The sequence below is a fragment of the Cajanus cajan genome, chromosome 2 (genome assembly GCF_000230855.2).
Source record: "Cajanus cajan strain Asha chromosome 2, NIPB_CcT2T_4, whole genome shotgun sequence".
Classification (NCBI taxonomy): domain Eukaryota; kingdom Viridiplantae; phylum Streptophyta; class Magnoliopsida; order Fabales; family Fabaceae; genus Cajanus; species Cajanus cajan.
This window is the reverse complement of record NC_138518.1, coordinates 61,420,929-61,432,459: the sequence shown is the minus strand read 5'-3', so window position 1 is coordinate 61,432,459 and position 11,531 is coordinate 61,420,929. Positions and strand designations below refer to the sequence as shown.

General features: G+C 32.7%; 2 protein-coding genes across 3 annotated transcripts; both read right to left on the bottom strand.

The window, feature by feature from the left end:
* Window positions 1–358: 358 nt before the first annotated feature.
* Window positions 359–1,455, bottom strand: LOC145949168 (uncharacterized). Of its 2 annotated transcripts, none has more exons than XM_083068598.1 (4): window positions 1,392–1,455; window positions 936–1,086; window positions 788–816; window positions 359–508 (listed from the first exon to the last, which is right to left on the bottom strand). In XM_083068598.1, the coding sequence occupies exons 1-4, from the start codon at window positions 1,419–1,421 to the stop codon at window positions 374–376; spliced, it is 345 nt and encodes a 114-aa protein (XP_082924724.1). In that variant the 5' UTR covers window positions 1,422–1,455; the 3' UTR covers window positions 359–373. The 2 variants fall into 2 exon arrangements, 1 of the variants encoding a protein (XP_082924724.1); XR_014431636.1 differs by having other exon boundaries at window positions 388–508; window positions 752–816.
* A 5,333-nt stretch (window positions 1,456–6,788) lies between these two features.
* Window positions 6,789–9,728, bottom strand: LOC145955322 (uncharacterized). Its single transcript, XM_083069985.1, has 2 exons — window positions 7,628–9,728; window positions 6,789–7,560 (listed from the first exon to the last, which is right to left on the bottom strand). Exon 1 carries the CDS (start codon window positions 8,654–8,656, stop codon window positions 8,150–8,152), a length of 507 nt encoding a protein of 168 aa, XP_082926111.1. The 5' UTR covers window positions 8,657–9,728; the 3' UTR covers window positions 6,789–7,560; window positions 7,628–8,149.
* Window positions 9,729–11,531: the final 1,803 nt, after the last annotated feature.

Here is an 11,531-nt window from a genome sequence, read left to right as displayed (position 1 = left end):
TGGTCTTATATAAAGAGACAAACACTACAAAAAAATGTGTGATTTGTGGCGGCTATTTTGGCAGTTTCTGGCGGTTAAAAACCGCCACAAATTGCATTACCGGCGTCGTTAATAACCGCCGGATCTACGGTCGCCAAAAATCGTTTGTGGCGGATATTTTGTAAATGCTGGTTTTGAGCGCCAGAAAATTCAATCTCTTTCTGGCGGTCTGAAACCGCCAAAAAATGCGTTTTGGTTTGACTTGTTGACATTTTCTGGCGGTTTAAACCGCCACAAAACTGCATTTCTGTTTGACTTGTTCATCATTTTCTAGCGGTTTTAAACCGCCACAAAATTCATTGTAATTCCACCCAATGCGAAATTTCTGACGATTTTAAAACCTCCTCAAAATTATTATTATTTTTAAGTTTACATTTTCTGGTGGTTTTAGATTGCCAACAAATACATTATTTAGAAGATTCTCCTTGGCATAAATAGCAGCAGCAGATCCATTGTGTCCATCAAATAGCTGTAAAACTTTTGAATCAGAAAATGCAACCAGGAAAAAAAAACAAGAAATGAAAAATTGTTTCATTAGCTATGAATTTGACAACAAAATCTGTAACTATTACTTCGGTAGCATGCAAGGGGGAAAAACAGAGCAAAGGGCATTTTTTGTTGTTGTTACTTGACCATATTAAAACCCTCAGAAAATCTAGGTTCTCCAATATTTTCCTTGGTTCTAACCATTATAACCCTACAAGTGTCTTACATTATAATGTGTACTTTACTACTGAGGGATGCTTACACAATTGAAGATGGTTGGAGCACCAGGCCCTGCATTGTGAAAGAAAACAGAGTTACCATGGCAATCCAATTAAGAAAAAGAAAAGAAGAAGCACAACTCATCATAATTGAAACACGTCACCCTTTTCCACCAATTTCATGGCTCTCACCTATCTTAAGGTCATGCCACAGGTGTGCAGCAACAGATCTCCGGGTCATGGATGAAATAATCCTCTCATTAAGAGGAGGATGTGAGGAATGATGAGAGATGGGAACATTTTTTGGAGTCTCATTGGTTGGAGCCGCATTTGCATTTGCAGCCTGAAATAGTCATCAATAATAGAATGGCTTAACACAATTTCTTAATCTCAACTATATATATATATTATATACACCTAAAGATAAAAAATAATTTTCCAATTTAACCTTTCTGGGATAATCAAAAACACCTTATCTAAAAACTAATATTATAATGATATCACCCACTTGACGTGCGAACAAGCCACAAATGACAAAACTAAAATCTTAATAATATTATATAGATATGGATGCCCCGAGTTTCTTTTTCCAATCTAATTTAATAAACAAAGCAAAGTCACAAATGTGATATTGTTTGCAGTAATTACAGTTTCGGTATCCATCTCGATCTCAACCATGACAAGTGGCCCTTCTGAAACAGTAAATAAAATAAACCTACTATTCAAAGAGCATCAACCACACTTCTTATTCATATAAAATATATAGATGAATCACGCACTCTATTTTTTTTTAATCAATCCAGGACACGTTTTACGTTTCCGTTTCTAAACCGACAAAAGACGAACCGAAAACAGGGAGAAACCGTCGGGGGAAAAAAATTGGAAATGACTGCAGATCTAATCAAATTGAAACATCGAATCCAAAACATACACTAAGCAGAACGGATTGGAGTTTTAATAAACCACCACACGACACCTCAAATTGTTAGAACAAACGCGCTTCGCAAAGGAATCAGATGAGCAATGCTCTACGTTTTAGATTCAAAACATAATTTAGAAAATTAACAGAAAATTTAGAACGAGTATCTATGCAAAAAGTTTGATAACGTTGCAAACACCGAAAAAGGAAAGGAAGTGATCGAGGTCGTGAACGAAACCAGAACAAAACCCGATGTATACAGTTCTGAAAGCAAAACTAGCAAAACGGCGACGTAAGAGTGTGAAGCGAAAGCAAATATAAAAGAAACTCACCGGCGCAAGGTAAAGCTCGTCTGCAGAAGAAGGCAAAGCAAGTGAAGGTTTAAGCACAGATCTCGAAAATACGAATCAAGTGTGTGAGAGAAGTTAATGCGTGTGCGTGTGTATGCAAAAAGCAAAATAGAAGAGAAGAGATTGAGGTGAAAACCTTCGGGCTCCGCTTGCTATTCTATGAGTAAAGGAAAGAAAGAAGAGCAGAGGAATAGGAAAAATAATATTTATTTAAGATAAAAAAAATGAATATTCAAATATTTTTTCCTTAAAAATAAGAAAATAATATTTTAATTATTTAAAGATTGTGGCGGTTTAAAACCGCCTAAAATGTATCATTTTTTTAGCGGTTAAAATAACTGCCAGAAATATAATCTTTTGTGGCGGTTTTTTGAAACCGCCAGAAAAAAACCCCACTAACTACCTCTTTTTTTGTAGTGAAACAAAAAAAAGTGAAAAGGATCTTATATCTAAGGACGAAAGAAAAATACTTAATTTGAGAATTTATAAAAATTTAGAAGTTTTGCAAGTTGATAAAATATGACACTATTTTTTAGTACCATCTAGAATAATCACATAACTTTCTGATGAACGCAATAATATAATATATACTTTTTTTTATTGTGACGTTATTATAATTCATGAATAATTAATATAATGACTTTATTTTTAAGAAGAGAAATTATTGCATACAAATAATATATATAGATAAGAAATTATAACATAGAGAATTTATGATGAAATTGTCTAATTATAAATAAAATAAGATAATATTTTTCTTTGTAACTTTTGAAAAGACTAATTAATTGAAATATAGCCAAAATTAATTCAATAACCATAAAATATACAAAATTTCCACGCCTCAATACAAGTACTCACCAAAAGATAATCTTATCTGGTGTGTAGATTGAAATTTCAAATATTTTGCTTTTATAAAGAATAAAGTTCTCACTCATACAAAATAACACAGTCTGGCACTTTCAACATGTAAGAAAACAAAAAAAAAAAAAAAAAACTCATTCAACAAGAGCAAGAAGATGAAGAAAAATAGATAACACATAATTCCATCGTTCATCAAATACTCTTGGTGAGAGAGGGAAATTTTTCTTTCTTCCTTTCTCAACTCCCTTAGCCTTTACCTGTGTGTTTGTCTTTTGCCTTGTGTAGCAAATATTGTTATTCTTTATTTATTTTTTCGTGGTTGTTTTGAAGATGGTTAAAGATTTAAAGTCATCTTTCTTTTGTTGAAATATTTTAAATTTGTTAACAAGTTTTTAATTGTGAACATGGTAGTGGCTTAGGTTGTTATCTTTGATTTTGAAGCATTTTCTTAGAATTCTTTTGGGGTTTGATCTATGACATGCGTGAGTGTGGTTCTTCTTTTAACGTGACAACCGACAAGTTTGTTATTCATGAGAAAAGATAATATTTTCCTTATTTTTCTTTTGAAATATTTTTATTTTTCTTCACTTTTTCTTGATTGTTTTGAAAATTGTTAAAGATTTAAAGGTATATTTATTTTACTGGATCGTTTTTTGAATTTGTTAACAAGTTTTAAATTGTGAACATGATTTTATTTTCAAGTAATAATATCTGAATGGGAACATGAGTTTCATATTTTTTTATGCAGCTTATATTAATTTAAAAAAATTGTTATTTTGTATATTCTGTTATCTTAGATTTCTTTAGATTTTTGATTGTGAAATTATTTTGAATTCTCTTTGTTATATATATCACTTTGTGTTTTTTCTTATGAATTTAAAGGGTGTATAAGGCCTTTGTGCTAGGATTTTTCAAGCATGCGAGTCACATGCTTAGATTTAATGGTAAAATTCATGTTAATCATAAAATTATAGTTTCTTTAACCAATTGGAATATAGAACAACTTATTACACAATATTTTTTGAAACTAATTGAGATGACTGAATTTAAAAAAGAAGATTACCAAGATTACAATAATAAGAGAGGTCATGGTCATAAATGTTATGAATTCTTTCTACACATTTATGACTATGACCTCTCTTATTATTGTAACCTTAGTAATCTTATTTTTTAAATTTAGCCCTCTTTATCAGTTTCAAAAAATCATTGTGTAGCGAGTTGTTTTATATTGCAATAGGTTAAAGGAAGTATAGTTTTATGACTAATATGAATTTCACCATTAGCTTTAAGCATGTGACTTGCATTCTTGAAGAATCGCAAGGGCTTTTATGCATGTGAATTTCAACACAAAGAATAATGTATCATATATGAAAATAAATTCATAAACAAAGAAATCTAACATAACTAAATATGAAGAAAAAACAATTTTGTTAAAACTAGTAAATAATATTTGTTAGTTATAAGAAAGAGTATAGTAGAGTACAATATTATATTCCTTAATCTCACATATATTGTGACCCAAAAGACATTATTATGGGACATTTTGTGGGTAATTTTACTGGTATATAGATTTTTGTGGATAATTTTAACAGAAAGGTTTTGGAATTTGGTTTGAGAAGGTTTTTTTTTTTACTTTATAAAGGATATCATGGCTCTTTCAATGACACTTTTTTCCTTAAAAATTTTAAGGTATCTTCAAAATAAAATTATAATTTTAAAATTTCACCATACTCATTATGTTAAGTCCGTTTTTATTTTGTATTTTGAACAATAACATCCTTTCTCTATGAGAATAGTTATACTAAGGCTTAAATATGTTTTTGTTATAATTAATTTACTGTTTTTCTAGTTTTGGTTCTTATAGCTTTTTAAACCATTCTTGTGAAATTTAATACTTTGTGTCTGTTATGGGAATATTTATATTTATGTTTAAATATTCTTTAATTGTTGTGAAGATTGTTAAAGATTTAAGGGTATCTTTATTTTATTGGAATGTTTTAAATTTTTGAACAAGTTTTAAATTGTAAACATGGTTTAGGTTGTCATCGTTGATTTTGAAACATTCTTGATTTTGCCATTGCACATATGCAAAAATAGGAAGTAAATTTTTTGTTAGAATAGTCTGCAAAATGGGAACATGATGAGTTTGATGTTTTGTTATGTTAGATTTCTTTAGGTTTTTGATTATGAAATTCTTTTGAATAGTCTATGATATATTATTTTGTGTTTTTCCTCATGAATTTAAAAGATGCATATAAGTCCTTGTCCTAGGATTCTTCAAGGATGTAAGTCACATGTTTTGGACCAAATAGTGAAATTCTTGTTAATCATAAAATTATAACTACTTTTACCAACTAGAAATCATATAGCAATTTGCAACACAATATTTTTTTGACATTGATTGAGAGTATGTTAAAATTAATAAAGAAGATTACCAAGGTTACAAATATAAGAGAAGTCATAGCCATAGATGTGATGAAACTTACTAAGTGATTTAAACTTAAACCGCATGAATTCAAAGAATATATTCTTAACTTGCTCGTTTTATTTATTGTTCTGATTCGGCTTTTATTCGTTACAGATAATTTTAGAGTCACTTATGTTCTTGTCACATTTTGTTGGGGGATGTTCTCCCTACTTCTTGTTTAAAATCTTATAAAAAAACAAGCTATTATTGTTTCAAAAAATTAAATATGATTTTTAATTAAACATTTTGTCCTTGATCTGCATTGTGTGTAAAGCCAAATTCTATGATTACTTATGATCGCCTTATGTTAATATATTAGGCATTTTCTTTTCTCCCATTGCTTACATTGTTCACAAAAGATAGAAAACTTGTTGGACCAACATTTATGATTATGATCTCTTTTAAATCAGACACTCAATCAATGTCAATAACTTATGTGCAAAGATTATCAAGTGACTCATGACATCTATGATAATTACAAGAGCAAATTGAGTCAGTTATATAATATCACTTTTATATATGTAATATTTTTATTAACAATTATTGAGATGTATGTTGTGCGTAAAAAATGTTAATGTTAAATTTTCGTATAAATAGATTTATCCACATTATTTTCTCTAACCAAAAAAATATTTACAAATTTATTAACTAAATAATTATCTTTTTTGGATTTATTGTTAAGTTAAAATTTAATATTTAAAATAAATATTAATAACTAAAAATAATAATATAAATTATTTATTAAAAATAAAAAAATTTATTTTTTATGCCCACAATTGATTATATACTACAAATTTCAAATATGATGTAATTTATATGTTAAAAGTATTTATCTATTATGAATTTTAATTATATGAATAAAATATTGACTTAAATATAATAAATTGGTATGTTGTTCTTGGTTGAGATGTTAAACATTGATATGCTATTATTGTATAAATTATTAAGCATTGGTATGCTGTTATTGGTTGAGATGTTAAGCATTGATATGTTATCATTGTATAAATTGTTAGGCATTGGTATGTTGTTCTTGGTTAAGATGTCACTAGTACACAAATGGTCTTTTACGTCGGGTATTTTGAGCCTTTTACGTCGGAAAAGGTTCCGACGTTAATACGGGAGACGTAAATTTACGTCGCCTCTAAAACGCGACATAAATTTACGTCGGACATTATCCCAGCCCGACGTAAAAAGGGACAAAAAGCATGCCATAATTTTACGTCGAACATGGCTTGTCCGACGTAAATTTACGTCGGCCATTGCAAGGCCCGACGTAAATTTACGTCGGACAAGCCATGTCCGACGTAAAATTATGGGGTTTTTTTTTAAAACGTTTATAAATTTTTGATATACCCAACACTTGCATATATATAGTCCAGAATACCAAATCTAAACCAGGCAGTCCAGAATAGAAATTCAAATTATATTTCAAAATTGAATGACAAAAAGAAAATAATATATAAATCTTAAAAAGCATAAATTATGACAATGTAAATCCTATTATTCTAAAAAAGCTATAAAATATATGTTTGTCAATGCTATCTAACTAAGTAAACTAACTAACTATCAAACTATAAACATAATATCTAACTAACTAAACTTAGAAATCTAACTATGATATACTTTGAAGAAAAAAAGTTGCCCATTGTTCTCTTATCTTGAGCATCTCATCTTCGGGCAATGGAGATGGATCTTGAAAGACCTGAAACATTAATTAAGTGTCATTAATATGCAATGTTAATTATCTTAAAGGTAAATATACTTAAATAAATTTTGATATGAATTACCTGCGCCCAAGAATCAACAATACCCGCAGAAACTATGGCTCTCATCCAATACATGATGTAATAGCCACATTCAAACGAGTCTTGTTGCCTATTACGCTAAAATGAGAAACAAATAACTATTATTTCCAAAGTCAATAAATTTAAATATTATTGACTATATGAATTAATTTGCTAACCTTAGGGTATATGAAATGCAATGACTTTGATGATCTGGCTCTTCCACTTAAAATATTAACTTCAGACACGATTCTAATTAATTGAAATAAAAACAAATGTTAGCCAATATATATAATTACAGTTTTAAAACATAATGAAAAAATTTAATTACCCTTGTAATTGGCATTTAATTTCGTGGCTTGGTTTTAGATGTAGTGAACAAAACCACACCACGGTGTATTCCTTAGGAATGATTACCATTAACTGCCAATGAGACCTACATTGTATGACAAACAAATTAGTTATAAAATTACCATGATTAAAAAACCAATTAAAAAACTAACCCGTCAATGTATGGAGCCATGTATATATCTCTTCTTGAGTCACTCATCCATGTTTGCATATATTGCTGGATCTGGACCTGAGTGTTTCCTGATTTTTGGATGGATTGAGGCTCAATAAATCCATATACTTCTGCTTGTGCATGCTCCACACTCAATTTGTCCATGTACCTAACACAAATAATTATTATAAGTTAAATGTAATTATTGTAAATTTAGACTCATAAAAGAAAATATGATTTACATGGCCCACAGCTGTATGATATAAATATTTAACATGGAGTTTCCCCCAACAATCTCTAATGCATCAGGCATAGATATGTATAGTGGAACAGCAGCGCTATTAACTCCAAAAACTCTAATGTCCCACTGCAATTGAATTGACTTCTTATTTAATCGTAGTAATATAATTAGAAGCTTAGAAATGGGATCATCCTCAGCTGCTGCGATATTAGCATCATCAACATGAGGTTCTCTCATGACCTCCTTACCACGATTGATAAAATCCTAAAGAAATAATCACAATTAGTTAAACAATAATAGAATTATAAGAATATAAAAGAGCAATAATATAATTACCTTTGCCCGTGCTGAAAGTGGCATGACCAAACGTTTTGGCCAAGCTAAGAATGTGCCGGTTGCCTGCCCCACTAGTTGAACCTCTGTATTGGGCAAAGGCACTGGAGCAGCAGCATCTTGAACTTGGTCAACCACAACCCGTGTCCAGTCTGGCTGTAGAGGGACACCATGGATGGTTGAGCCACCCTCAAATACTCGGCCAATAGCCACTAACCGTGGGGGGTCATCCTCAACATATAACTCACACTGGTTTGGTACATCAGTGTGAGTCTGATCCGGTGAGGGATCTGGAGCAGCACAACTCCCTTTAGTGCTGACTCGAACACCATCATGAGCAATTGCAGTCTGTTGCTGAGAACGAGCCAAAAGTTCAAACTTTTGTTCAAACTCTTTTTGAATATTCTTCAATTTCTCTTCAAACTGCATCTCCAATCTTTGCTCCATTCTCTGCATAACCTCTTGACTGCAAGAGTCAACAGTGCTCCTCGATGATCGGGCACCAAAGAAATCTCGGTGGCTCCAAGAACCACCAACACCACGCACACGGCCTCCATGCTCTGGCCTTCCTATGGCCGTTGTGAGGATATCATTCCGACCATCGGAAACAAATGAGCCATGGGTGCTCTGCTCAACTAAACCCTCCTACAACATATTAACAATAAGTATAACCTAAACTACACTTATGAATTAAATGAGTTGAAATGAAGAGTCTTAGTTTGTATATTTTTACTTACTATTTTATCAGCAACGACCCTTGCAGACTCAGAAGTCATTTGCCCATCTGATTTTGTCCGGGCTACTATCCACATCTCATGGCGGGGAGGTGACTCCACACGGTCAGCAGACTCAACCCCTGCTGCCTCTGCCCTAGCCTTCTTCATTTTCTTTTTTTTCTTTTATATCCCCCTCTTGACAATAGATGGGGTGCATCATTCTTGGCCTGTCGTTCTTGGGCAGCTATTCTTTTAGCCTGCAATAATACAAAAAAGAAAATGAGATTAATTAAAATATACCTTAAGTATTTGTGTCAATGTAAGAGTTATCAATAACTAACCTGCCACAAAGGGTCCAATCGAGTGGCACGAAATTGCATCCACTCATCATTAGTGATCTGGTACTTTAGACAGGGAGTCTCATTTTGTCGCTCTCCAAATACATACTCCCGTGTCAAGAAAGTCTTGAAGTCTCTCCACCTGGTGGCCAGGGCAGATAACATCTTCCTCCTCATGACCTAGTGTTGGGAATGTCAAAATTTTGCTATGAAAATAACAACAATTAATAAATAATGTATTTAAGTTATATAATATTCAAGGGATGTGAAAGTATATACCTGAATATCCTGCCACATGAGGTTCTTGTCAACCTCCTGAACGTCATCCCATGATGGAATGATAATAGAAACATGTCGTCGAGCTAGGACTCCCAAATAGCTCTTAAACTTAGCAGCATTTGGGCCTGATGCCTTGCCAGAATGAAGATCCACCTCAACCGGTGTCCTCTCCTTGGCAATGCGTCCAGCTGTCAACCCAGACAATCGGGTGACAGATCTACCTTCCCTCCTTCCACTGCCAGACCCAAAATCCTCCATAATCCTGAAAAAATTAAACTTTCATTATAAAAACAATGAATTAACTGAATAGACAAATAAAGTAAAAAAGATAATAACAATATAGCAACAAAATAACTAATAAAAAAACAAATAATACACAAACAGAAACCTATCTGGAACAGCCCATACTAAAATCAGAACGGGCCGTTCCAGATAAACAATTTACAATACAAAAAATTTAAGCAGAACGGCACGTTCTGCAAACAGAACGGCCTGTACTGCATGCAGAACGAGCTGTTCTGCAAGGAGAACGAGTCGTTCTGCAAGAAGAACGGGCCGTTCTGCTAGCAGAAGGGGCCGTTCTGCAAACAGAATGGCCCGTTCCAGATGAATAAATAGCAGAAAATAAAAAAAATTTGCGTAGACAAGAAACTAACCTCAAACGTGTAATGTGCAGACACTTAGAGAGTTACAAACGTCCAATGTAGAAACAAACGCACTGAGAGACTTAGAGATTCAGAGAAAAGGGATTATTAGTTTCGTAAACAGGGAGCGCGGGAATGAAAAGTGGAGTGGGCGTTTGATTTTAGGGGCATATTTACGTCGGGTGAGGGTTGGTGCGACGTAAATTTACGTCGGACAAAGGGGGGTCCGACGTAAATTATCCCATTTACGTCGGACAGTGAGAGCTCCGACGTTAATGGGATAATTTACGTCGGACCCCCCTTTGTCCGACGTAAATTAGTTCCCATTATTTACCATTCTGCCACCGTGTTTTTATAAAGTCGGTGGTGCCTTGTTTCGACGTCATTTAGGTGACGTAAAAGCCTCTTTTTGCACTAGTGTGTTAAGCATTGGTATATTGTACATGATTGATGGTATTGATCTCTATATGCACTGACCGGATGTAATGTATGTGACACCCTCTATCCCGCATATCATAATACAAATAATAAAATTTGGAATAACACAGTCTTTCATTTTTAAAATACCAAAACATGCTCAGATAGAGAGCACCACATTCATAACTTAAACAAATAACATAATCAGTGATAATTATAAAAGAAATAAGATTAAGGTTTTCAAAATAATTTAACAGAAACAACATTCTAATTTAATCCTATCTACGCCTCGATGTCACATGTCCTATCAGAGCAAATCCCAACATAGAAGCCTAAGCTTCATCATCAACACCCTCAACCTCATGCTGATAATCACCTATATAGCTAAGCTGTGCACTCTCACTAGAAGGACATACTACCAGAGTCTCGTCAGGATAGCTAAGTCGCGCAAGATACATCCCATGCACACAATGGGCGAGACTGAGACTTACAAACTGAGCTATCCCCGAGGACTAATCCCCAAAACTTTTACACTAGGGGGCCTTCTCTAGTGGTGTATTCCATATCGTACCCTTAAAAACATTTATGCACATGATTCATGTCAATCAAGACTCGATGCTTTTCTCATATCATGTTATCATGTTTCATTCTCATATCACGTTGTCATGTCTCATTATCACATCACATGGTCCTGTCTCATCATCATATTCACATTATCACATTATCACATCTCATTGTCATATCACATTTTCACATCATATTCACAATTTTCACAGAGCAATTTAATTCATATCAAAACTCATCTATTTGCGAAATTAAATACATATTCATACATCTCTTACAACAAGAAATACATTAGAACAATCAGAAGGTAAAACAAAAAATATTAGAAATATGCCTGTTTCTCATAGGATTCCCACAGGAACCCACATGATAC

Excerpts from the sequence above, each read along its gene's own strand:
- LOC145949168 (XM_083068598.1), bottom strand. The coding sequence starts at position 1,421 with ATGGTTGAGATCGAGATGGATACCGAAACT. Across the intron at positions 817-935 it reads GTGGCATGACCTTAAGATAG|GGCCTGGTGCTCCAACCATC; the intron begins GTGAGAGCCATG and ends TTCACAATGCAG. Across the intron at positions 509-787 it reads CTCCAACCATCTTCAATTGT|CTATTTGATGGACACAATGG; the intron begins GTAAGCATCCCT and ends AAAGTTTTACAG.
- LOC145955322 (XM_083069985.1), bottom strand. The coding sequence starts at position 8,656 with ATGCAGAGAATGGAGCAAAGATTGGAGATGCAGTTTGAAGAGAAATTG.